The following is a 27,855-nucleotide window of genomic DNA, read 5'->3' on the forward strand; positions in this document are numbered from 1 at the left end:
ATATTTTAAAGTATTTTCAACTCACCATGTCCAAATTTTGTGCTCAGTGTACATTCACGAAAAATTCGTGAGTCATGAACAGAGCCTGGCCACTTGGCTTCCACATTTGTGATAATGTTGGCAGCATCACATATGATCTTCACAGTGCAGAGAACACAAATTATCATCCATTACTATAATGAAATAATTTGTTAGTTTGAAATGCTACAGGGAACTATGTACCTGCACATTAATGCTGTGGAAAGACTTCCTGTTCACATAGTCTCCTTCATTTACTGAAGGAGCAATGATTGGAATGTGAGTGCCATCTGTACAGCCAATCACGCCTGGGAACCCTGAAAATAAATGTGCAATTTAAGTAGTAGTCCAAGTATCACCACATCATACATTAAGTTTTGTTCATCCTGATACCTGCAATTTTGTGGAATCCCTCTTTGATAAATCTTGTGGGTCTGTGACCGGGGAACACCACACACGTGTACAGGAGACGTTTCAGTGCAACTGTAACATTCCTGACTGCCCGACAGACGGTAGCCTTGGAAACGTGCTCAGCGTCACCAATATTATACAGAAAGCTCCCGTTTGCAAAAAACCGAAGTGCAATACAAATAATATGTACAGAACTGAGAGAATGTCCGCGATGTGTCACATGAGCAATATTAGGCCTGAGGATGTTATCCAAATAAATTATAGATTGTGCTGAAAAACGGTAACGTTCACACAGAAGATCATCAGGAAATGATAAAATGTCCAAACGCGCTCTAATCACTCTTTCCCGGCAGAGAGCTCTGCGGAGAATTTGGGCTTCAACATCTACTGGCTCTTCAAGGAAGGGGCACGCCATGTCTGACACTTCCTACAGTCAGGTTTCCGACACAGAGGCGGAGAAGGTCAGGGTTAGTTGTAGTAAACCTGCTAGGGGGCAGGTTAGCTTCACGGAGTGTGTCGTCATAGTAACTCACTCAGGATTAATCTAAACTCGCTTTGTGAAACCGAAAACCCAGAGTTTTCGTTAACTCAGGGTGTACTTACTCAGAGTTTGCACTAAACCGGCTTCCTGAAACAGGGCCCAGCTTGTGAACTTTACTCTGACTTAGACTCACTCTGAGCAGTCAGGCAACATATTTGTAAATCAGCACATGGAGGTGTGGCCCTCGCACACTCTTCAGGTTTAGTTCCGCCTCCTTCCAGGAAGCAGCTCACCTGTGTGTCTGTGTTTAGTGTCCAAGTGTGGATTGGAGCTTGTTGTTCGTGTATCTGTTTGAAGAAACTGTAAGTTTGCTTTGTGTCGTCCTTTAACAGTTTGTCTTTAGGAACTTTACTGTTTGTTTCTGCTCTGTAATATTAGGACCAGATGTTTAGCTCTTATTTCAGGACAAACTTTGGATCACTCTTATGCTTGAAGATAAATCCACATGATTATAGATTATTGATTGAGTGGAATCCATACTGGTTAACTCTGCACTGAAACATTTGTTACTGTGATAAACAGTTTAAATGAATCTGTTTGACACTGATCATCACTGATGGGACGTTTTTTCCTTCTTTAACTGGAAACAATCAGATATAATCATTCTGTTCTTAGAAGTCGACTTTCAGGTTTTACTGAAGTGACATTGAAAAACAGAAAGTGAATCATCTCCAGCTCAGATCAGTTTACTGCAAACAAAGTTAATGAAAATGAAATCTAGAAGTTTACAAACAACATGAACAATTACTGCGTTTTTTTAAATGAACTTTATAATATCTGCATGTGGAGGCTGGGATATTGTGCAGGAAAGTATTTGGATTTGTTTTTGCGTTGTGTCGCTGTCATGTTCACTTTGTACTTTGTGTTTTAATCAGTGGATTTGAGTTTTCGTCTTCTAGTGTTTGAAGTTTTTAGTCATTAATCGTTGGTCAGAGTGTGGTCTCTTGTGTTTTCCTGTTTGTTGCCCTCTTTTATAGTCGTTGGATTTTTTGATAAACATTTTGAATTTTGTTCCTCGTGAACAGTTTTAAGTCTGAATGAACGTGTGCTGTAAGTTATTTGAGCCAGTTGTCCTGGATTTGGCTTCAAAACTCTGCCGGCTAATGAAAATAGTCTTTTGTTACATTTATAGAGTCACTCAGTGGTACGTTTTCATGAAATAAATAACTGAACAGATACATGTTAAAATTATGTCAGTTGTATTAAAATAAACACAAGTAACTGTTGATAGATGATTTTTGGTGGTTTTGTGTCCCTTTGTGAATTTTATTTCTTAGATAAAACCAGAGGCCCACTGACTCTTTGCACCTCTAGTCTGGTCTCAGTAGTCAGTTCATTATTCTGTAAAAGACTGTTGTTGTTTTAGAGCAAGTAGTCATGTAAAGGTTAACATCGTCACACAGGATGCAATCAGAAGCTCAAGTAATGAAAAATAAGCATCACTCAGTACTGATTATCTGATATCAGAGTCATTATACATCAGACACTTGGTGAACTCGGTAACATCACACAAAACATTTTAATTCCTCATGTATATCATGGAAGCCAGTGAGGGAACTAATGCTGACTTAAATGAACAGCTCAGGATCCACTTCTACTCTTCTTTTCTATTGTAAACAATATTATGGGGATTGTATGTAAATATTGTAAGGATCTTTCTAATGTTTTATACCTTAAAGGTTTTTGAAACATCTCTTTATGCCTGTGTCTGTGAAAGAACTGATGTCTGCACATGGATTATTTTTCTATCAGTAAAGACTATTAATTCTGATGATATTATAGCTACTCTTCGTCAATCTTTCTGTCAGCTTTATATTTAGCTACCACCACCCTCAACCAGTTAATGTTGCTAAAGGCAATATTTCCAATCAAGGATGGTGGAATAGAACACAGCCAAAACTCGGTCTCCTCCTCTCTGATGTGTTCAAAGGTGCTCGTCAATCATCTGTAATTCTTCTGTGCCTTTAAAAAAACAAAAAACAAAACAAAACAAAAAAACAACAACATAGATTTAACAATAGAGAAAAACCTTTGTTCATTTGACTGAATATCCACCAAAGTGGGTGGACGAGATGGCGTCTTCAAGCACCAGATTCTATTTTAAACCAACAATCAGAAGAACGTTGGATTAGAGACAAGGAGGGGAACTGAACTGGCATCCAGACAACTGGTGAACTGGATTAGAATAAAGACAGAAAATAAATTATTATTTTGAACTTATAATCACATAAATTTATTCTAATCACTAAATTCACAAAAAGTATACACTAAAATATAAACCCCAGTTACAAAAGAAAAATCAAACAATAACAGAAGTCCGTATTTTCACAAAAAAAAGCAAAGCTTTTTTGCTCAGGTAGAGCAAGTGAGAACAGGAAAAAAGATATTGCAATATTATGCAGCTCTTACATAAAAGGCTGCATAATAACAGAAACATCTTTTCTTTTAAGCCCAAATATGTACTTACTCCAGTGAGTAACTAAGTAATGTTCTGCATTACTTTTAAGAAAAGAAACCAGTAATGTGTAATATTTTATTTAACTTTTTGAGTGACCACCCTAACAAAGCATGTGAACTTTACTCTGACTTAAGTCTGAGTAGTCAGACAGCATTTTTCTGGAGTGAACACACACACACACGCACACACACACACACACACACACGCACGCACGCGCACACACACACACACACACACACACACACACACACTTTATTCTGGGCTGATAGACTATGAGGTCTTTTATTTATTATTCATTGCTGTTGAACAGCAGTGTGGACAGAGCCTCTTCTTGGTGGGTCCCGCACTTGATGGGGACTTGTGCCATTAGCTTGAAGTTGACCTCTACTGTTGTTCACCACATTCACATTGAGTTCCTGGTGAAGAGTCTTGGGTTCCTGTTGTACAGTTTTAGGCATTCCAAGCTCCAAGTGTGGGGCATCGAGTCAGGCCTTGTAATAAATCCAGGCAGTGCACAGGTTGGTCAGTCTGGCCTTGCAGTTTCGGGCAACGGCTCTGTCTACCAGGAGCTGGTGTTTTGTTCCTCTGGTAATCCTACAATTCTATTTTTGTGCCTCGCTCATGTATTAACTGTAAATGTTGAAAAAAGTATATTAGTTGAGCAGCTCTTGGAGCTTTTTTTTTTTCAACAGTTTTCTGAATTCTCATCCTGATCACCAGCTTCATGCAGTTCTGTCTGGTGTTCATGGGCTTACAACAACATAATAAATCGATTATTTTTCAGGGTTAGTAATTATCAGTTTATTGAAAGATACAAACTCATTATGTTATTTTAATAATAACCAAAACTGCTTGGTGAATAATTGAATTAAATGATACAAGTTGAATTCTACTTTAAATCTGACCACATAAAGGCATATTTTCAGTAACTCTTCTGAAAATCTGAAAATCTGCCTCCTCCAACCTGTCCTACTTCAGGTAGAGTCCCTCCCCCTTCCATGAAACAGCTCACCTGTGTGTCTGTGTGTGTCTGTCTACAGCTCTTTTAATAACCTTTTGTTGCTGTTAATGCTTCAAAAAGATTGTGCGTGCTGCAAACTGAAACTATGCTGCATGCAGTTTCTAGTTTTTCTAGTTTAAACATGTGAGGAATGTTTCCCTAGATGCAAACATCGATAATCAGCTTTAATGTCTGCATGTGATTCCTACTCTTTAAACTAGAGTTTGTGAACTCTGCAGATTGGGACAGTTTTGCTTTTCTCTGTTAAAATCCCAGAACCAGAAATGTGTGAGGCTCTGCTCTGAGATCCAGAACCAGATCACATCTGGGTAGATTTTGGCATAGAAAAAGTGTTCATGTGAATTTGTGAGTGCCCTGATGTACTCATTTCTAATTTACTCACTCGGCCTCTCTCAGTGAAAATCCTAGTACAGTGAGCTGTCACTAAATGTTTCCTTCAGTCTAAATTAAAGCTACACAGTCAGAAAACACCAGTCTGGCATAAACTGAATTCAAGACCAGTTCTCTTACTTTGAAGCTCTGGCTCCTCCTCTCTCTGACTGGCTGTTCACATTAACCCTGAACTGAAGATTCGTATTACCAGTGAATCAGTGTGTCTACAGCTCTCTGCAAACTCAGCAGGAATAGTTAGTCTGAAGCTTTTAGCTCTAATGACCCTAAAGGTTTTTATCATGGATCGGCAGAAATGTTTGAAAATGTTGTTATGTGCACATGAATGATTTGTGTTTCCTCTGCAGGTGAAGGTAGAAAGTGTGTGTGAGCTGATGTGAATTGAGCAGCATGGATCAGTGTGAAGACAGAGAGGAGGGAGCCCCTCCCTCTAAAACCACTCTGTGTGGGGAACATGAGAGCCAGACCAAAGCGCAGAGGTGAGATGACCATCTCTAACTGTCCATGACTCTTTTCCATGTCGCAGCTCAGCACTCGCATCACTGCTCCATCATTATTCACAGGAACCAACCTGGACCTCCACCCAGCTCTGTGTCCTTAATGAGTGACCACTCAAAACGAGACCCCATTGAATTTAAACACCAGCACGTGTCTGCTCCAGAGAGGTGAGCAGTTATTAACATGAACTATTTGAATGTCAGCCAGGTGTCTGATTTAAATGGTGATGCTCGTTGTATTTTGTTTTATTTTTTTATTAATCTTTCATGGTTTCATAAATGCATCTCTGTAGGAGACCACTGGCTAAAAGGACATACACAAAAAAACGAGGAACTAAATGTAAACATGAGCCTGAACCCAGCTGTATGTCCTTAAGGAGTAAACAGTCAAAATGTGACCCCATTGAATTTCAACAGTCGCCTGCTGGAGAGAGGTGAGCTGTTAGTAACACTCTTTCATGTTAGTACAGTGTCTGATTTAAATGATGATGCTTATTTTATTTTTTATTTTTATAAATCCTTCATGGTTTCAAAAATTTATCTCTGTAGGAGACCATTGACTCAAACAACATCCAGGAGAAAACGAGGAACTAAACGTATAAATGAACCTGGAACCAGCTGTATGTCCTTAAGGAGTAAACAGTCAAAACGTGACCCCATTGAATTTAAACATCATGGGTCTGCAGCATACAGGTGAGCTGTTAGTAACATGAAGTCTTTGAGAGGTATCCTGATGCATACTTAGTCATCCATTTAAGTTAATCCCAAAAAGATGATTCTGTTCATTTGGACGTTGTGTTTTCAGTGGTAGAAACATGTTGTCACTCATCCAAGTGACACTTTTTGGATTTACTTTCTTTACTTTCTTGGATTATTGACCATGCATCAAGACATTTTAACCCACTTTGTCAAGTACTGGCTTAAGCTAATATGACTATGAGCAAACAGCACATAAGATAGTTGATTGCCTGAACCACCTGTTGTTCAGCCTCAGATGCAGACAAAACAGGATTACTCCTAGAAGTCTGCAGATGAGCTCTTCAGTTAAGGGCCTTGGAGCAACAAGAAATCTTTAGGAAGACGCAGAACTAGCTCCTCAATGAATGTTTCAAAGAAACAAATTTTATCATTAATGTGCTAAAATCTGAAGAGGAGTGGATGCCACAGAGACTTACAATGCTTCTAGATGAGAATACTCCTCAAAGGGTGTTTGAATTCAGTAAGACAATCCAACTAGCACAGCATGAAAAGTCCAAGACTAACAAAGAAAGTTTTACTTAATTGTTGTTTACCAGAAACCACAACAAATTGAGTATTGAGAGACTTCCTGATCAATGGTTCTTGGTCAATGGTCATGACATTTTGCATATAAATGATCAAGTAACTGACCTCACAGCCCATTGTTCATTCTGTGGAGATTTCAGTCATTGTACAAAGGTATTGTTTATAAGGCTTAGGAAACCTGCAGTCAGCTGAGAATGAAGTATGAGTGACGAAATGTTTCTTCCATTGAAAATGCTACATCCAGATGAACAAAATCAACTTTTGGGATCTTTGAGAGGTAAATAACTACCTGATGTTGTTGAAAAGAAGACTGTAACTGGGTGTAAATTTACACAAATGTGAGAGTTCTAAAAAAAAAACAGTAATACATTTAACTATGTCTCTTAAGCTGGATGTAAACAAAAAATAAATGTTCAAAGTTTTAGAACATGTTTAGTGCCATCTTTGAACATTTGAGCCTGCTGCCAATAGACTTACATTACATTATTTCCTGACTAGTTACAGAATCAACAACAATAAAACTAAATATCAAGTTCAATGCCGAGTTGCTGAAACAATGAATTTATGTTCATAACAAGGATATACTCTCCACTTTCACTTGTTTTTCACTGCGATATCAGTTTTGTCAGTAGTTAGCTAACATTATGTTTTGTAAATCTATTGGCAGCAACCTACATGGTGACATCTTCTGTAACAGCAAAAGATGGCGCTAAATACTTCTAAATCTAGTGTTTCAAACAGTATTTAAATCTAGGACAGTATTTAGAGCAGGGCTCTGACAAAAAAAAGTAGAGACGAAAAGCCCTGAGGAACTAAACATGAAAGAAATTAACTCCATAGAAAAATAAGCTTAATCATGGGCAAAACAAACTCAACAGGCACACAGGAATCACACAGGAGCTTATATTCAAAATAGCAGCTGGATACACTACAAGCTCTAATTTGCTTTGCTCTTGGAATATAAGCCAGCAGATTGGCTACTTTTTTCCTGGACTGGATGAACAGCTAAATATTGTTCAAGAGTTAAATTATATTGATGAGATGAACATCACTAGAAGCACCTGTGTCTTTTCCTTTCCTTGTCTCTCTGGAGACAGATTTCATGGGGACTAACTCTTCATGATTCCTCCACAGAGTGGATCAGGAGAGCTCAGAGGTTCCGAGGGGTCAGTCTGCCCAGCAGCATCAAACACAGCTGGACTTCATATTTATGGTCTGTACATGTACAAAACTTTCGTCTGTGAAAGTTCTCAGTCATCCAGGTCATCGTAGTCAAAGGAGCTTGCAAAGAAAAGCGTCTGGACTTCTTTAAGTTGCTTGAAGACGTTTCACCTCTCATCCGAGAAGCTTCTTCAGTTCTAAGGTCAAATGGTGGGGAGTCCCAGATTTAAACTTAGTGGGAGAATATCCCCCCAAAGAGGGAAAAATGGACCCCCTGATGATCCTCTAATCGCCTGAGCCAAGGTGTGAAAATGGGTCCCAATCAGCCAGGGTTTCGGGTGAGCTCATTGTGAAACCGGGCCCCACCTTATCATGCGAATTCCTGAGGTCAGATGGCCCAGGATGTGAGTGGGTGTTAAGGCGTCTGGGGAGGGAACTTAAAACTGGATTATAGATGGCAGACAGTTGGTGTCGTAAACCACCGCCTCTGTTCAAAGATGGTCGCTCACAGTGGACATAGATGGCTTCTTTCACTCCTCTTTCAAACCATCTGTCCTCTCTGTCCAAAATGTGAACATTGGTATCCTCAAAAGAGTGACCTTTGACCTTTAGATGCAGATGGACTGCTAAGATGAGATGATGAGATAGCCTTTATTTGTCAGTTGCAGGTCTTTTGCCCACAACCGAGATGACAGACCTTGCCGACCGTATATACCTGACCTGTCCTGGTCGTTGTGTCCTTGGGCAAGACACTTTATCCTACTGCCTACTGGTGTTGGCCAGAGGGGCCGATGGCGCGATATGACAGCCTCGCTTCTGTCAGTCTGCCCCAGGGCAGCTGTGGCTACAATCGTAGCTTGCCTCCACCAGTGTGTGAATGTGAGAGTGAATGAATAGTGGCATTGTAAAGCGCTTTGGGTGCCTTGAAAAGCGCTATATAAATCCAATCCATTATTATTATTATTATACAATACACAAACATCACATTGGGGAGACAGGTCAGGCTAGGTAGTGAGGAAAAAAAACATCGAAATGTGTAACACAAAAGGATGATACAGGAATGCACAGATATCAACACACCATAGCACAATAAACACAGACAAGCAACATGGGAAAGAGTTCCAGTGTGTACATCCGATCTGGGATCGCTGCAATCTTTCGACTGCGCCTCCAACTGACCCGATGTCCACATCAGAGGGGAGGTAAGCGTTGGAGGTGGCGTTGGATCCGGGGTAGGGAGGGCGATGCGTCGGTGAGTGCTTATCAGTATCAGTATACCGTATTTTCACAACCATAAGGCACACTTAAAAGTCTTAGATTTTCTTCAAAAAGTACGGCGCGCCCTATAGCGCAGTGCGCCCTGTGTGTTGTAATGAGGACGTAGTAGAGAACACCACGAGAACGCTAAAGGGTGAAGTGTGTGCGTTGACTTTATCGCACATACCTGTATAAAAGAACAGGTATGTGCGTTATGCAGGACATCGTTGTTTTAACAACCCTGAAAATGGCAAAGAGACACGCTTACGAAGCACAGTTTAAACTGAAGGCCATCAGCTACGCGGAGGAACATGGAAATCGAGCAGCGGCGAGAGAATTTAAGATTAACGAATCGATGGTTCGCAAATGGAGGAAGCTGGAAAACAAGCTCCGGCAGGTCAAGAAAACGCAGCTGAGTTTCCGCGGACATAAGGCGAGGTGGCCCGAGTTGGAGGAAAGACTCGAGCGGTGGATCATCGAGCAAAGAACGAGCGGGAGAAGCGTTTCGACGGTCACCATTCGGCTAAAAGCACTTTCACTTTTTATGAAACGGTGCCATTTTTCCATCCGCACCAGGACTACGGTAGCGCAGCAACTTCCAGTGGATTATAAGAAAAAGCTGGCCATCTTCCGCTCCTACTGCAGCAAACACATCGGCGACAAAAACATCCAGCCCAGCCACATCACAAACATGGACGAGGTCCCGCTCACTTTTGACATCCCAGTGAGTCACACTGCGGAGAAGAAGGGGACCAGCACGCTAGCGATACGCACAACAGGGTATGAAAAGTCTTCTTTTACTGTTGTGCTTGGCTGCCATGCTAATGGACAGAAACTGCCGCCTATGGTGATTTTTAAGCGAAAGACTTTGCCTAAAGAGAAGTTTCCAGCAGGAATCATCATTAAGGCAAATGAAAAGGGCTGGATGGATGAGGAAATGATGAAAGAGTGGCTGAGGGAGGTGTATGTAAGGAGACCAGGTGGTTTTTTCCACGCATCACCATCGCACTTAATCTGTGACTCTATGCGTGCCCATCTCACAGCCGATGTGAAAAAACTAGTGAAACAAATGAACTGTGAGCTTGCTGTCATTCCGGGAGGCCTGATAAAGGAACTCCAACCGCTGGACATCGGTGTGAACCGCCCGTTCAAAGTAAGGCTGCGAGCGGCCTGGGAGCGATGGATGACCGATGGAGACCACAGTTTCACCAAGAGTGGAAGGCAGCGCCGGGCGAGTTACGCCACAATTTGCCAATGGATTGTAGATGCTTGGGCTAACATGTCTGCTGGCACTGTTGTTCGAGCTTTCACAAAAGCCGGCATCATTTCCGAGGAGCCGCACGGCACGGAAAGTGACTCTGACAGTGAAGAAAGTGAACCTGGCATGTTTGATGGAGATTTAGCGCAGCTGTTCAATTCAGACACAGAGGATGAGGACTTCGATGGGTTTGATTGATGATAAAAATGTGAGTACCAAACTTTGTTTTGCTCCTGCTTTATTTTTAAATACGCACACTTGTATGCTTGTGTGTTGTTGATGATGATGATTACTGGTAATAAAAATGTGAGTAAGGTACCGAACTCAGGTTTGCTCCCGCTTTATTTTTAAATACGCATACGGTACTTGTATGCGCCCTATGATCCAGTGCGCCTTATGTGTGTGTTAAATACAGTAATGGCACACATAACTGAGACTGCGCCTTTTAGTACAGTGCGTCTTATGGTCGTGAAAATACGGTATGTATGTGTGTGCGTGTCCAGAGTTCAGCTGAGACAGTGTCCTTCACCCTGCCAGGCTAAGTAAACAGTCTTCCAGCCAACCCAGGTGGCCTTGCATGGAATGGGAAGGAACAGACTAAACACAGTCGTTATCAGGGTGTTTTGTTCAGCTCCGGCCTTGCAGCTGGCGCCGAAGGGGTATCCGCATAAGTGATGTTATTTTTTACTTTAGTGCGAACAGCTCATATGAATTTCAAAGCAGTTCTACAGTCCAACACTGGTCTCTCAATCTCCCGTTGGAGAGCCGCGAGCTTCGCCATACTTGACTTCTGTGATGTTGTCATTTCTTGTGCTCAAGGAGCGACTTCTGAGAACTCACAGCAGTGTGCCTCCCCGAGATGTCATCCAATTTTGCGCCCAGAGATGTTATTCCGGGCTAGCCCTTCCGAGATGTATCCAGTCTGCAGTCAAAGATCTTATTCTGAGTATTCACAGCAGCCGTAGCCTCTCCAAGATCTTATCCGTGCTGACTCAATGAGCCTATTTTGAGAAACTCACGCCTCTCCCATTATTCCAATCCCAGCGGGCAACCTTGTGGGAGTTTGAACAGCCGGTTCCGCTTTCCTAATTCTTCGATAAGTCAGGGCCAAGCCAGCTCTGATCAGCCAGAACCCTGTTACCATGGTTCCGAATAGGTAGATATCTTCAGCACTCAGGCTCACCCAAGCCCAAACTGTCATGATTCGGCCGTGTGGCAGGCAGGATGAGAACCCAAATTGCAAACTCACAGACACGGGGGATAAACTCAAAATGCAGCTTTATTGCTGACAGGTGATAAACAATAACGATGATACAAAAGCAATGCAAAACTACACTAAACTGGGAAAAGCTAAAGTAACATATACCGGAAGACACGGGGAGAACCACACACGGCATGAGGGAGAACGCGACGCCGAACAGAGGGAGACGCAGACAGAAATACACACAGGGTAAACGAGGAAAGTTTGAACACACGGGGAACACAGGTGACGCTGATAATCATAACGAGACAGGGCGGGGTGAACTGAACATGACATGTACAGGCGTGAGAGTCACAAAGTAAACAGGAAGTGCACAGAGGTTCAGACAGGAGGAGAGAGAGCACGGGGAAAACACAGACATAACGGGCTGGGGAAACATGGAATAAAACATAAGGAGAGACGAGGGCTCAGATACACAGAGGGGCACACAGGGGGTGAGAGTCACAACGGGAAAACACACAAGGAACAACGTAACAGATCAACCCAGGAAGCATGGCCTAAATAAAGAACAAAATACAAAAATACATGAAAACTAAGAATACTGGGCCCACATGGCCCAGGACCATGACATCACCCCCCCCCTAAAGGGCTGGCTCCCGACAGCCCAAACCCGAGAAACAAAACTAAAACAGAAAACAACCCACCCAGGGCGGGAGGCGGGGGACCAGGACGGAGGGACCAGAACGGGAAACAAAACAAACAACAGAAAACACAGGAGCACATGACCGTAGTCCAAATAAGGTTCAGGGGGCCGACCCAGAGCCCACAGGCACAAGAGTTCACGGGTCACACGGTCGGGGGGCCGACCAGGCGGGTGGCACAGGTGGCAGAGCTGGTCCGGAGGCCGGCCGTGCGGAAGGCAATGGCGGCGGCGACGAAGGAGACGACGGAGCAGTTCAGGAGGCCGGCCGCGCGGAAGGCAGCGGCGGCGACGAAGGAGACGACGGAGCAGTTCAGGGGGCCGGCCACGCGGAAGGCAGCGGCGGCGACGAAGGAGACGACGGAGCAGTTCAGGGGGCCGGCCACGCGGAAGGCAGCGGCGGCGACGAAGGAGACGACGGAGCAGTTCAGGGGGCCGGCCGCGCGGAAGGCAGCGGCGGCGCATCAGTGTCAGGCGCACTGGCTGAGGCCCGGTGGACACAGGACCAGACGAGGCTGAAGACTCTGATGAGGCCGGACCAGACGAGGCTGAAGACTCGGAGGCTGGACCAGGCGAGGCTGAAGCCGGGCCAGGCGAGGCTGAAGCCGGGCCAGGCGAAGATGAAGCCGGGCCAGGCGAAGATGAAGCCGGGCCAGGCGAAGATGAAGACGCTAGAGCTGCAGCGAACGTGGACGAGGCTGCCGGTGGAGCAGCTGGTGGCTGAACGGGCCCCTCGGACCCTCCAGCGGAGACAGGAGGCTGAACGGGCCCCTCGGACCCTCCAGCGGAGACAGGAGGCTGAACGGGCCCCTCGGACCCTCCAGCAGATGAGGTAGATGGCGGCGTGGGAGCCGCGGAGTCCTGGATGAGCTCATCCGGGCTCCCAGCAGGAGCTGATGCAGAGCCAGGGAGATTTGGGACCCCTGGCTGAATGTTAAGCTGACCAGCGGACCATACTGCTATCGGGGACTGGGCTACAGGAGCTACTGGGGCCTGCGCTACAGGCGGCACTGGAGCTACTGGGGCCTGCGCTACAGGCGGCACTGGAGCTACTGGGGCCTGCGCTACAGGCGGCACTGGAGACTGAACTGAGGGGGACACTGGAGACTGAGCTGAGGGGGACACTGGAGACTGAGCTGAGGGGGACAATGGAGACTGAGCTGGACACTGGAGACTGAGCTGAGGGTGGCTGCGAGGGAGCTAACTGAACTGAGGGTGGCTGCGAGGGAGCTAACTGAACTGAGGGTGGCTGCGAGGGAGCTAACTGAACTGAGGGTGGCTGCGAGGGAGCTAACTGAGCCGGGAGTAGCTGCGGGGGAGCTAACTGAGCCGGGAGTAGCTGCGGGGGAGCTAACTGAGCCGGGAGTAGCTGCGGGGGAGCTAACTGAGCCGGGAGTAGCTGCGGGGGAGCTAACTGAGCTGAGTGTGTCTGCGGGGTGGCTAACTGGGCTGCTGGTGGCTGCACCGGCGATAAGCAGCTCGCGTCGACATCCGCCACACAAAACACAGCCCCTGAGCGAACAGTCACTATGTCTGGAAAAGACACAGAGTCCTCACTCACCACAGCAGGTGAATTGGAAGTCCGAGTGTCCGGCTGTGGGGTGGTGCGTCGCTGTACAGTGTCTCCGGAGTCCAAACAAAAGGGGACAGAATTATCCGAGTCCGGTGTTAAAAAAACAGAGCCACTCACAGTTGTGCACGGGTTAAGAAGTCCGGGATCCGAAGGCTCGGGCTGAGAGTGTGACACACGGTCACTCTCTCCCAGGGGTGAAAACTGCTCCGCTGCTCGGGAACGGCGACGACGTGAACGCCGTTTTCTCCGGGAAGGGGGAGGAGACGAGCCGGGCCGCGAATCCGTCAGCGGGCCGGGCTGAACATCCTCCGGCTCTTCGTACAGGAGCGACCGCTCCGGGAGGACGCCTACAGTGGAGACGAGGAAGTCCTGGATGTGGGGGTGGAGCGCGCCGAATAGCCACGGGAGTCCGGACACCATCCGCTGTAGGCGGACGGCTACGGTCTCCCGGTACTCACCCTCGGGCAGCACCACCCACTCCTGACAGTGATACTCCACTGTATAAATCAGATCCTCCCGGAGGTCAGCGGAGGGGTTGTGAATTGCTGGGTCCATATCGTGGTCGCGTTCTTCTGTCATGATTCGGCCGTGTGGCAGGCAGGATGAGGACCCAAATTGCAAACTCACAGACACGGGGGATAAACTCAAAATGCAGCTTTATTGCTGACAGGTGATAAACAATAACGATGATACAAAAGCAATGCAAAACTACACTAAACTGGGAAAAGCTAAAGTAACATATACCGGAAGACACGGGGAGAACCACACACGGCATGAGGGAGAACGCGACGCCGAACAGAGGGAGACGCAGACAGAAATACACAGAGGGTAAACGAGGAAAGTTTGAACACACGGGGAACACAGGTGACGCTGATAATCATAACGAGACAGGGCGGGGTGAACTGAACATGACATGTACAGGCGTGAGAGTCACAAAGTAAACAGGAAGTGCACAGAGGTTCAGACAGGAGGAGAGAGAGCACGGGGAAAACACAGACATAACGGGCTGGGGAAACATGGAATAAAACATAAGGAGAGACGAGGGCTCAGATACACAGAGGGGCACACAGGGGGTGAGAGTCACAACGGGAAAACACACAAGGAACAACGTAACAGATCAACCCAGGAAGCATGGCCTAAATAAAGAACAAAATACAAAAATACATGAAAACTAAGAATACTGGGCCCACATGGCCCAGGACCATGACACAAACTTCTCGTTGAGAAAGGGGTGTCTATTGCATTTAGGGACCAGTTGATCCAATCCATAATTCCTCTTTTAGGTTTTAGAGAACAGACTGTGAGAGAATGTTCCAGGGAAAAAAAAAAAAAAAAAACACGAGACTAGACAAGGACATAAGCAGGGAAGATAAGGGAGAGGAGAAAAAGTGTGTCCGCCTCCTCCGAAAGCCAAAGAAGAGAGTCATGTCCTGTGGAGGTGGCTCTTCTGTGTTGTGCCATGCGCTTGTGAATCGGCTGTTTGGTCTCTCCAATCTAGAGGTCTGGGCATTCCTCGCTGCACTGTACAGCATACACCACATTGTTAAGTTTGTGTTTAGGAGTTTTGTCTTTCAGGTGAACCAATTTTGGTCTGAGTGTGTTGCTGGGTCTGAAATGCACCGGGATGTCATGCTTGGAGAAAACTCTCCTGAGTTTACATAGGGGATGACAATTTTGTTGCGTCCTCCCTTGCTGGTGTCTGGTCTATCTTCTTTTCTGTGCCTCTTTGCTGACATTATGAACGCCTAGTTAGGATAACCGCATGTTTTGAGTGCTTCCTTTAAAGTCTAAGCCACCCTCTCCAGTGCCAAAGTCCCTCCATCCAACCTCACAATACAAGAAAAGAAGGCCGTCGCTTCCCTGAGCAAAGACTACAACATCACTGTTTTACCAGCTGATAAGGGAAGATGCACCGTGGTCCTAAACACTACAGATTACCACACAAAGATCACTACTCTCCTCAGTGACAACAATACCTACGAAGCCTTAAAGCAAGACCCCACAAGCCCCTACAAAAAGAAAGGTATAGGTTGCCTTCAGGACCTTGAAAAGGACAAAATCATTGACCGCCTTACATATCACCGCCTTTATCGAGAGATTGCCATACCCTGCATTTACGGACTTCCTAAAATCCACAAGGAAGATGTCCCACTCATAGTAAGTAGCAAAAACTCAGCCACTTATAACATTGCAAAACACTTTGCTACCATCCTTGCACCTCTTGTGGGGAACACCCACATCAAAAACTCCACCGACTTCACCGAAAGGTCCAGAAACTTACCCTGGATCCAGATGAAACCATGGTGTCCTTTGATTTAGTCTCTCTTAACTTGCATACCCACCACAGAGGCCGTGGAAACTGTCAGAAAACGACTACAAGACGACAGCTCCTTGGAAGACAGGACCAACTTCACACCCGATCAGATCTGCACACTGTTAGACCTCTGCCTTACCACAACATACTTCAAATACAACGAAGGCTTCTATAGACAAAAACATGGCTGCGCCATGGGCTCCCCCATGTCACCTATTTTAGCCCAGACCTCTACATTGGAGAGACCAAACAGCCACTTCACAAGCAAATGGCACAACATAGAAGAGCCACCTCCACAGGACAAGACTCACCAGTCCATCTGCATCTTAAGGATAAAGGTCACTCTTTCAAGGATACCAATGTTCACATTTTGGACAGAGAGGACAGATGGTTTGAAAGAGTGAAAGAAGCCATCTATGTCCACTGTGAGCGACCATCTTTGAACAGTGTCGGTGGTTTACGACACCAACTGTCTGCCATCTATAATCCAGTTTTGAGTGCCCTCCCCAGATCGCTTAACGCCCACTCACATCCTGGGCCATCTTACCTCAGGAATTCACACGATAAGGTGGGGCCAGGTTTCACAATAAGCTCACCCAAAACCCTGGCTGATTGGGACCCATTCCCACACCAGTTTTCACACCTTGGTTCAGGCGATGAGAGGATCATAAGGGGGTCCTTTTGTCCCTCTTTGGGGGGATATTCTCCCACTAGGTTTAAATCTGGGACTCCCCACCATTTGACCTTAGAACTGAAGTAGCTTCTCGGATGAGAGGTGAAACATCTTCAAGCAACTTAAAGAAGTCCAAACGCTTTTCTTTGCAAGCACCTTTGAACACTTACTTTTACAACTTCATGCTGCTCTTTATGCAACAGTGGATAATCTGTATTTGGCTCCATGATTTCAGTATAATTGGGTCATTCATGAAGTATTCTATTCCAGCTGCTGGAGGACAACATCATCAGCTTTGTGAAGAAAGAGCTGAAGAAGATCCAGAAGGTTCTGAGTCCAGATTACCCAGAATGCTTAGAGAGTCAGAGGGAGGAGGAAGAGGAAGAGCAGAGGAGGAGCAGCAGAGAGGCATTTGTGAAAATCACCCTGGACTTCATGAGAACAATGAAGTTTGATGAGCTGGCTGACCGTCTGCAGATAAGTAAGTCGATTTCCCTAAAGATTTAAGTTGCTGGTGTAAAGAATTTACTAATTTCAAAATAAGTAGAACAACACATAACAATGATGATATATGGAATTTAAATTGTCTATACATTTTTTTTAAACAGTACCTTATGTTGTACTTTTTTTGTTGTTTTTTCTCTGAAAACGTCTAGATGCCATTTGTCCTCACAAACTTAAATCTACACTAAAGGAGAGGTTCCAGTGTGTGTTTGAGGGGATCGCTAAAGCAGGAAATCCAACCCTTCTGAATCATATCTACACAGAGCTCTACATCACAGAGGGAGGGACTGCAGAGGTCAATGAAGAACATGAGGTCAGACAGATTGAAAAGGTATGCAGGAAACGAGACAGACCAGAAACATCAATCAGAGAAGAAGACATCTTTAAAGCCTCACCTGGACGACTTGAACCAATCAGAACGGTGCTGACAAAGGGAGTGACTGGTATTGGAAAAACAGTCTTAACTCAGAAATACATTCTCGACTGGGCTGAAGACAAAGCCAACCAGGACATCCAGTTCATATTTCCATTCACTTTCAGAGAGCTGAATGTGCTGAAAGACAAAAAGTTCAGCTTGGTGGAACTTGTTCATCACTTCTTTACTGAAACCAAAGAAGCAGGAATCTGCAGCTTTGAAGACTTCCAGGTTGTGTTCATCTTTGATGGTCTGGATGAGTGTCGACTTCCTCTGGACTTCCACAAAACTACAATTCTAACTGACCCTAGAAAGTCCACCTCAGTGGATGTGCTGCTGATAAACCTCATCAGGGGCAAACTGCTTCCATCTGCTCACCTCTGGATAACCACGCGACCTGCAGCAGCCAATCAGATCCCACCTGACTGTGTTCACAGGGTGACAGAGGTCAGAGGGTTCACTGACTCACAGAAAGAAGAGTATTTCAGGAAGAGATTCAGAGATGAGGAGCAGGCCAGAAGAATCCTTTCTCACGTCAAGACATCACGAAGCCTCCACATCATGTGCCACATCCCAGTCTTCTGCTGGATGACAGCTACAGTTTTGGAGAATGTGCTGAAAACCAGAGAGGGAGGGCGGCTACCCAAGAACCTGACTGAGATGTACATCCACTTCCTGGTGGTTCAGGCCAAAGTGAAGAAGGTCAAGTTTTATCAAGGAGCCCAAACAGATTCACACTGGAGTCCAGAGAGCAGGATGATGATTGAGTCTCTGGGAAAACTGGCTTTTGATCATCTGCAGAAAGGAAACCTGATCTTCTATGAATCAGACCTGAAAGAGTGTGGCATCGACATCAGAGCAGCCACAGTGTTTGCAGGAGTGTTCACACAGATCTTTAAAGAGGAGAGAGGACTGTACCAGGACAAGGTGTTCTGCTTCATCCATCTGAGTGTTCAGGAGTTTCTGGCTGCTCTTCATGTCCATCTGACCTTCATCAACTCCGGAGTCAATCTGCTGGAAGAGCAACAAACCACCTCCCAGAAGCCTGAAACAACAGCGTCTCACTTCTACCAGAGTGCTGTGGACAAGGCCTTACAGAGTCCAAACGGACACCTGGATCTGTTCCTCCGCTTCCTCCTGGGTTTTTCACTGCAGACAAGTCAGACTCTCCTACAAGGTTTGCAGACACAGACAGGAAATACTTCACAGACCAATCAGGAAACCGTCCAGTACATCAAGAAGAAGCTCAGCGAGAATCTGTCAGGAGAGAAAAGCATAAATCTGTTTCACTGTCTGAATGAACTGAATGATCGTTCTCTAGTGGAGGAGGTCCAGCGGTACATGAGTTTAGGACGTTTCTCCATACGTAATTATTCCCCTGCTCAGTGGTCAGCTCTGGTCTTAATCTTAGTCTCGTCAAAAAAAGATGTAGACCCAAAGACATTTTCTTCAGATGACGTTCTTCTGGAGCTGCTGCCAAAGGTCAATGCCTCTAATAAATCTCTGTAAGTAAATATGTGCTGATGCCTTTATTTGGTAAATGGTTATTCTAGTTAACATAAAGCAGTTTGAAAACAGCTGTAATGGTTCAGGGTTTTTTAAAAATATATAAAACATTTACATTATCATCAGTACTCAATCCAACTGTTAATGCATATGTAGCGGCAACGATTGTCAGCATTTCTGACAAAAAAACTAGTAATGTAAGAAAGTAATGTCCAGACCCACCCTGTAGTGAATACACAAGTGCTAAACATAAACTCTTCAAAAACATTTTGTTCATACCAAAACCACATGGAAAAAAACAGTGTTCTGTTACTGCACTGTTCTCTCTTCAGTTCTACCTCATTTCCAAAATACTGCTCTGCTACATTCGGCCTTACTTGTACAATCACCCAAATTTCACCAGCTGCTGGTGAACTGAATCATTTTCCTCATGTTGCTTGTAGTTCATGTTGCCAGTTCTAAGAAAAAAGTCTTTATTTTCTACAACTTTGTCTCATTTCCCTCACCCTTGATTCCTCTATGCTGGTTAGTTCTGTCCTCCCTTTCAGTCTTTGTGGTGTTTTTGTATTCAGTTGGATATTTAATTTCTTACTGACTTCTATCAGTCAAAGAATTGCTTGCTTTTTTTTAGTCCACATGTCCTCTGCATCCTGCACTTTGGGTCAGTCCTGTTCCACAAACTGTGCGATTCTTGACAGATTGTGACAGAATGCCATGACCAGTATGGACCTGTGAAAAGGTACCATTAACGCTTTGGAAAATAAGGCATTAGACTGCTGAATTTAGGTGTCAAAAACTGTGGTAGAGCACTACAAAGGATGCCTTATTGTGAGGCTAAAAAAAAACCATTTTCCTTGTTGCTTTACTTTTGGTTTTACCCGAGAACAATAATTTTCCTCTTAAGCTGATATTTTAGCTAATTTTCTTTTTGGACACATTTTAATCGGGACACTGTTTATATAAATTTGTTTAGTTTAATCCCAAACTGCATTACTTTTTCAGACTGAGTCTCTGTAACCTGTCAGAGACAAACTGTGAAGCTCTGTCCTCAGTTCTCAGCTCCCAGACCTCCAATCTCAGAGAGCTGGGCCTGAGTAACAGCATCCTGCAGGATTCAGGAGAGGAGCCTCTGTCTGACGGACTGAAGAGTCCACAGTGTAAAACTCTCAGGTCAGATCAAATGAAATATATATACACTCAACAAAAATATAAACGCAACACCTCTGCCCTGAACAATGTGAACCATGATTCATCCGTGAAGCGCACACCTCTCCAACGTGCCAGACGCCATCGAATGTGAGCATTTGCCCACACAAGTCTGTTACAGCGACGAGCTGGAGTCAGGTCAAGACCCCGATGAGGACGACGGGCATGCAGTTGAGCGTCCCTGAGACGGTTTCTGACAGTTTGTGCAGAAATTGTTTGGTTGTGCAAACCAATTGTTCCAGCAGCTGTCTGGGTGGCTGGTCTCAGACGATCTTGGAGGTGAACCTGCTGGATGTGGAGGTCCTGGGCTGGTGTGGTTACACGAGGTCTGCGGTTGTGAGGCCGGTTGGATATGCTGCCATATTCTCTGAAACGCCTGTGGAGACGGCTTATGGTTGAGAAATGAACATTCAATGCACGGGCGACAGATCTGGTTGACATTCCTGCTGTCAGCATGCCAGTTGGACGCTCCCTCATTGCTTGTGGCATCTGTGGCATTTTGCTGTGAGACAAAACTGCACATTCCAGGGTGGCCTTTTGTTGTGGGCAGTCTGAGGTACACCTGTGCACTACTCATGATGTCAGATCAGCATCCTGATGTGGCACACCTGTGAGGTGGGATGGATTATCTCAATATAGCAGATGTGCCCACTACCACACATTTGGACTGATTTGTGACCACTGTTTGGGAGGGATGGTTATATTGTGTATCTGGAATGAATTTTAGGTCTCTACGTCCATCCCATGGGGAATGGGAGCAGCAACAAAGGTGTTGCGTTTATATTTTTGTTGAGTGTATACATATATATATGTATATATATGAATTGTCAAAAATGAATTAAAGATCAAGGTAAAAAATACAATTATTATTGCCAAATGTTTTAGTCCTTTAGTCCTGATTACTCTTTAGCAGTTTTGTTTGGTTTGTTTTTCAGAGTGATGGGCTGTAACCTCTCAGAGAGAAGCTGTGAAGCTTTGTCCTCGGTTCTTAGTTCTCAGTCCTCTAGTTTAGGAGAGCTGGACCTGAGTAACTCCAACCTGCTGGATTCAGGAATGAGGCTTCTTTGTGATGGACTGAAGAGTCCGAACTGTAAACTGAATACACTTAGGTCAGACCAAGCTATATATATTTTTTTCATCTGATGAAAGAATTAATAAATTAAATGTTTTGGCTAAAGGAATTACAGGGTCCAGAGAAAAAAAAGTATTAGATATTGCTAAAATAATAATTCAAAATTTCACTTTAAAAACAAATTATTTTTTCAATGGTTACTAATCTGTTATCTTTCAGACTGAGTCACTGTAGCCTTTCAGAGAGAGATTGTGAAGCTCTGTCCTCAGTTCTCAGCTCCCAGTCCTGCAGTCTGAAAGAGCTGGACCTGAGTAACTCTGACCTGCAGGACTCAGGAGTGAAGCTTCTGTCTGTTGGATTAAAGAGTGCAAACTTTAAACTGGAAACTCTCAGGTCAGGTTTCAAACTGTTCTACTGATTATCATCTAAAATCTACATTCAATTGTTGTATAAAAGTGAACCTTTAAAGAATTTTATTAGACTTTGAATTATTGTTTGAGATTTTTCATAATCACATTTCTTTTGTGATGTATTCAAAGAAAATTATGTTACACTAGTAAAGTTAGAGATTTGGGGCAATTTGTCCATATTATATTCTATTAAATTCTGTTCTTTGCATACTTTTGGAGGCAAAGAAAAACTCAAAGCTCAAAGTTTTCTAACTCATGATCTTTATTTCCATTCCTGAGAATGGGAAGCTGTTAGGCGCTCTCATGCACCCACAGCTCTGAAAAAAAATCACAAGATGAATCTGTATGTGTCTAGTTTGGCTATGTCACACACACATAGGGGCGGATCTAGAGAAATATTCTTGGGGTGGCAAAGAAATCAAATGGGGTGGCTCTGTCTCGCTGCCATTACCATCACTCCCAAAACTTTTCCCTCTTCCTAAACAATCAAATCCCACATGTTGACTTTTTTTTAAAATTGGTCGACATGGTACATTTTTCCACCGACAGGAAAGCGGTGGCTTTTTTTCCTTTCTTTACTTTTTTTTCGCGCTGTCCTTAGAAAACGCTTAAAAAACACACACACACACACAAAAACGTTTTTAGAAAAAAGCGTGGCTTATATATATTATCATAACTCTGGATTTACTGGCCTGTAATTAAAATTTAAAAACTTTGAAGTCCGAACTTTCAATACGGGCTGAAATAGAGACTAGAGCACGACTGCAGCTTATATCAGCTTACATCAGTCATGTGATTTGGAGGTGCAGCGTGTCCGTGGACCACAGAGGGTTAATAACACTCACCTTCCTTCCATTTCCAGAGTGTAACATCCAACCACCTGTGTAAAATCCGAAACTCCCATGGTGTTGTTCAAAATGTGCTCTGGCCGGTCCTGCTTTGGGCTGAACCATTTGTTAATGGTGGAGGGGGGGGACACTATCCAATATATTCAGTTTTAGTATTTATATTCACTGTTGACTGTAACTACGCTCAAACTGTTAATGCTATCTTATTTTAATAAACAACAGTGTCATATGAAAAACTGGGGTGGCACTTGGGGTGGCAAGAGATCATTTTAGCGTGGCACTTGCCAACCCATGCCACCCTTCTAGATCCGCCCCTGCACACACACCCTCAGTTTACTCAGTTCCTCTTTCTTTGTGTCAGATTTCTGGTGCAGCTCTGCGCTAAACTTCCTCTTTTCTTCACTTCTTCTTTCTAAAGTCTATTGCCAGGGCAACTTCTCACCCTTTGACTTAGTTCTTTGTCACCTCTGGGCCTGGTTTATAAAGGCCTATACATAAAACAATATAATCAGAAAATAAGCATTAAGAATATATATTTAAATCCCAACAGACCCCCTTTTTAACTAATTTTCTTAGTTAACCTAATTAACTGACTCCCTCAATAACTAGTGTGAACTAAAAACAGATATAATTAACTTTTTCTGGTAAAAAATTCCTACATTACTTTTGTCACTCTTTGGAAACAGCCTCTATAGAGTTAACCCGTTTCCTCTTTAAAAATTTACTCCTGTTTTTCACTCCCTTTAATGGGTAGCACATATCCGGCCTTAACACTATTTTTGGGCAAGTTACATAACATAGAAATCCTACCAACTATCACTGTCCTTAGTTTAAGGTCTTTACTTTTAGTTTAGGTCCTTAGTTTGTATTTTGTTTATTGTTTTTTTTTTCATCTCTCTGAGATCATCCCTTCTTCTTGCCCTCACTCTGCCACCAGTAATGGTAGATGGTCCTTTTGAAGACTGTTTTCATTGGAAATATCTTTGTGTATAAATAAATAAAAAATAAATACTACACAAAGATATTGAATAATGTTATTGTATCTGAAATACAGAAAATCATTGTTCACAGATGGATTGTTGTTTTGTGTGTCTGCAGTCTGTCAGGCTGTCTGATCACAAAGGAAGGCTTTACTTCTCTGGCCTCAGCTCTGCGCTCCAACCCCTCCCATCTGAGAGAGCTGGACCTGAGCTACAATCATCCAGGTCACTCAGGAATGAAGCTGCTGTTGGCTGGACTAAAGGATCCAAGCTGGGCACTGGACACTCTCAGGTATGGAGGGAATGTCTGATAGAGACCTGGAAACATTTCCTGTGGCCTTCGCTCACTTCCTGTTTGTTTCATACACATGTCACATGAAACAATCCATAAAGGATAGGAGGTCTCCAGGGAGACCAACATATCTCAGTATTATTAACAGTTCAGATTAAGGAAATATTTATCCCAGAACACAACAACCACTGGAACCAGGGGGAACTGTTGGGCTTGCTTTATCAAAAGAATAAAATCACTATTCTTTTTTACGGCTGTGGTAGAAACTGAGAACTACATGGAGATGTTCTCTGTAGGCTTAAAGAAAAGCAGCCCTGCAGTAAGGGATTTATGTGTTTCTAGTGCTTTTCATAGACAAAAGTAGCAATGTGATTTTAAAAGCCAATACACAATATACAATAATGAAACTGGAAACAGTCCAATGTCTTGACACATAGTGAATCATCCAGGTAAGTAAATCCCCAAAATATGATTCCACTGATCAATGGCCTTGAGTAGCATTCACAAAGAGTTGGGGAATGGCTGCAATCACAGCATTGTAAGATGGTGACAGATTAGGCCATTAGCATTCACAGAGAGCCATTCCTCACAGAGAGAGGAATGGCTGCAATCACAGCATTGATCCAGCTAAACAGAAGAGTAATATAAAGATGATGAAGGTCACAGTTTGAATCAGTCATATTTCTTTCAACACAGTGGTGTACTGACAGATCCAGGATCAGTCAAAATCATCATCAGTTTGATCAACATATGGATTGAAGAGAATTTGTAAAAATGTTGGACTGTTCCTTAATCAGTGTCTAACAATATGTGTATGAGAGCCATGTAAATGTCCATGTGTGCATGCTGACTGTGCTGGTCTGACCCTCCTCCTCCTTTCAGGGTGGAGCCTGCTGGAGTCCGATGGTTGAGACCAGGTCTGAGGAAGTGTAAGTGTGTTTTTAATGTGATTCATGAAAACAAATCAGCACTCATTCAACCATCATCAAACTTTCACATCACTCATTCACATCTCTGATGTCAGGAGTTATCATCAAAGTATTAATCAATGAACAGATGATGGATCAATAACTGCAGCTGGATTGTGTTTGTTCTCTCCATCAGATTCCTGTCAACTCACAATCGACACAAACACAGTGAACAGACACATTAAACTGTCTGACAACAACAGGAAGATGACACATGTGGAGGAGGTTCAGTCATATCCTGATCATCCAGACAGATTTGATTATTTTTATCAGCTGATGTGTAGTACTGGTCTGACTGGTTGCTGTTACTGGGAGGTCGAGTGGAAAGAAACAGTTGAGATATCAGTGAGTTACAGAAGAATCAGAAGAAAAGGAGACAGTTATGACTGCGTGTATGGATGGAACGATCATTCCTGGAGTCTGATCTGCTCTGAAGATGGTCCTCATTATGTCACGTACAATAACAGAGTGACATTCATCTCCTCCTCCTCCCCCTCCCCTGTCTCTAACAGAGTAGCAGTGTATGTGGACTGTCCTGCTGGCACTCTGTCCTTCTACAGAGTCTCCTCTGACACTCTGATCCACCTCCACACCTTCAACACCACATTCACTCAAACTCTTTATCCTGGGTTTGGGTTCAATCCTGGTTGCTCGGTGCATCTGTGCTGAGTTGAGTGTAAAGAGTGTCCTCATGTTAGAGAAACACTCTGACTGTTGAACAGTTCAGTCTGTACATGTCTGTCTGGTTCACTCAGAAACAGGTTTTCAGATTCATGGATTCAATCAGTTGATGTTTTAAACTGTTCTAAATGATTCCTTGTAAACTTCTTCCTCTTCAGTCCTTTAGCAAACAAATGTTAACATGTAGATACTAGATTAAGATGAATCATTTCATCTGAATTCAGTGAATGTGATCTTTGATTTTTACGAAATTAACATAATTCCTTTCGTCATTTTATAATATTAAAATATTTAAAATCAATCCAATGTATTTGAAATGTCAGATATAAAATCAAGCACTTCGCTCTCGCTCTGCAGGCCTACTTGTTGTTCCTAGAGTATTTAAAGGTAGAATGAGAGGCAGAGCCTTCAGTTTCCAGGCCCCTCTTCTGTGTAACCAGCTTCCAGTTTGGATTCAGGAGACAGACACTATCTCTACTTTTAAGATCAGGCTTCAAACTTTCCTTTTTGCTAAAGCATATAGTTAGGGCTGGACCAGGTGACCCTGAATCCTCCCTCAGTTATGCTGCAATAGGTGTAGACTGCTGGGTACTGAGTGTTTCTTCTTCATTCACCACGTGTGTATACAAGCCGTATGCCTTTAATTATGAGTTACTGTATTATTGTATTTACCTTACAATAGAAGATGTAAATATAAAGCACCTTTAGCTGACTGCTGTGCTATATGAATAAAATTTGACTGAAGGTAACACTGTAATGTGTGTCTGTAATGTGTGTGTGTGTGTGTGTGTGTGTGTGTGTGTGTGTGTGTGTGTGTGTGTGTGTGTGTGTGTCCTGGAACTACCTCTGGTACTGTAAGACAAATATGGACCAGTTCTAGGTTGGTCAATCAACCTGAGTCTCCTAGTCTTCTTAAAAACACAACACAATGCAGCGCAAAGGAGCCTGTTTGGGACGAACTGTTACAGCAGGGTGAAGCAGATGGTTACAAAAACTTGGATAATAAGTAGAAAACAACAGACCGAGAATTGCTAGATAATATTAATGTAGCAAGGTTAGAGATGGAAATCTCATTCAAGGGGAAGGAGCAGATGCAGACGAGGTCAGACATGGATGAAGTGCAGAAGAAGATCCAGTCAGGAGATGGCAGGACCGGTTGCATGTTTCCCAGAAAAGAGTCATAATAGTATTTGTTTTTGTTGTGGTATTATACTGTATTGCCCACTTACAGGGTCATCCTGTTTGTGAAGCAGATCGCTGATTCACATTGAGGTCCAGCATGCTGGAACTTCAATGTGAATTTCAACTGCTGAAATGAATTAAATCTTTTAAAAGGTAGTCATTCTCCTGTACTTCCCAAGAGAAAGAAAAAACAAAGAACACTAACAGAGGTCAGGTTGCCCAGGTGTTTGGCCTGGTCTATCAGAGCTCCTGAGGGCAGCTGTGGGTCATCCAGCAGGGGGCAGCCTTGTAGCTATTGGAATATGAATGTGAGTGAATGTTAGATAACCAGCATTTATATAGAAATAAAAGCTTAGTAAAAGTGCGTGTGTGAATAATAAGGCAAGTTGTCCAGGTGTCTTCCCTGCTCACCCTGATACGAAGAAACCTGAGTAGTCTCGCGGGTCAAATCGTATCAGTCACACCTACTATGGCAGCTCCCCTGTTGATCATGGCACTTGGTTTTTTATCTGACTTGGTTTCAGAGTCTGGACAGCAGGCCCCAAAGATAGATATTACTTGGAAACGCTAAAGCAACCTATTTGGATTAATATAGATTAATATTCATATTCATATATATAATGTTTCATAAAAGGTTAAAAAAGGAATGTTCATTATTTAGGCTTTTTTGTTTAGAAGATTGTATTAAAGCAACTTAGAGAAAAACAAAAGCAAAAATGATTTTAGAAAAGTAATATATATATATATATATATTCACATCACATTGGAGGGAGAGAGATTGGTGGTGATATGGAAGAAAATGTTTTCCACCTCAGTGCTCTGTGGAAATAATCTGGAAAGCAGGATTCCTTGATAGATCGCACATCTTCTCAAACTTCTACTTTTGCTTTTCCACAGGGAAAACCTTCAAAATATCCCCTCTGGATTGTGACTGTATTTATAAATAATATTATATTAGGGAAATTTTCCTATACATATTTTGACCTGGGGGTAGAATTGATTGTGAAATGGAAAGGGAAAATGCTTATGAACTT

General features: G+C 43.6%; 1 protein-coding gene across 2 annotated transcripts; it reads left to right on the top strand.

The window, feature by feature from the left end:
- Positions 1 to 1,211: 1,211 nt before the first annotated feature.
- LOC146712765 (protein NLRC3-like) lies at positions 1,212 to 26,382 on the top strand. Of its 2 annotated transcripts, XM_085443772.1 has the most exons (14): positions 1,212 to 1,272; positions 5,187 to 5,318; positions 5,403 to 5,504; positions 5,630 to 5,770; positions 5,886 to 6,029; positions 7,755 to 7,833; positions 17,028 to 17,238; positions 17,414 to 19,181; positions 20,185 to 20,352; positions 21,324 to 21,497; positions 21,680 to 21,853; positions 23,817 to 23,990; positions 24,873 to 24,919; positions 25,095 to 26,382. In XM_085443772.1, exons 2-14 carry the CDS (start codon positions 5,230 to 5,232, stop codon positions 25,625 to 25,627), a joined length of 3,804 nt encoding a protein of 1,267 aa, XP_085299898.1. In that variant the 5' UTR covers positions 1,212 to 1,272; positions 5,187 to 5,229; the 3' UTR covers positions 25,628 to 26,382. The 2 variants fall into 2 exon arrangements, with proteins under 2 accessions (XP_085299898.1, XP_085299906.1); XM_085443780.1 differs by lacking the exons at positions 20,185 to 20,352; positions 21,324 to 21,497; positions 21,680 to 21,853; positions 23,817 to 23,990.
- The last annotated feature ends 1,473 nt before the right edge of the window (positions 26,383 to 27,855 follow it).

This window comes from Copadichromis virginalis, linkage group LG3 (assembly GCF_057382275.1).
Source record: "Copadichromis virginalis isolate Kocher_CV1m ecotype Utaka linkage group LG3, C_Virginalis_male_GT1.1, whole genome shotgun sequence".
Taxonomy (NCBI): domain Eukaryota; kingdom Metazoa; phylum Chordata; class Actinopteri; order Cichliformes; family Cichlidae; genus Copadichromis; species Copadichromis virginalis.

What these genes read in the sequence shown, in the direction of transcription:
- LOC146712765 (XM_085443772.1), top strand. Translation starts at nt 5,230, where the DNA reads ATGGATCAGTGTGAAGACAGAGAGGAGGGAGCCCCTCCCTCTAAAACC. An exon ending in CACGTGTCTGCTCCAGAGAG is followed by an intron (nt 5,505 to 5,629) that starts GTGAGCAGTTAT and finishes GCATCTCTGTAG; the next exon opens with GAGACCACTGGCTAAAAGGA. An exon ending in GAGACCAGGTCTGAGGAAGT is followed by an intron (nt 24,920 to 25,094) that starts GTAAGTGTGTTT and finishes TCTCTCCATCAG; the next exon opens with ATTCCTGTCAACTCACAATC.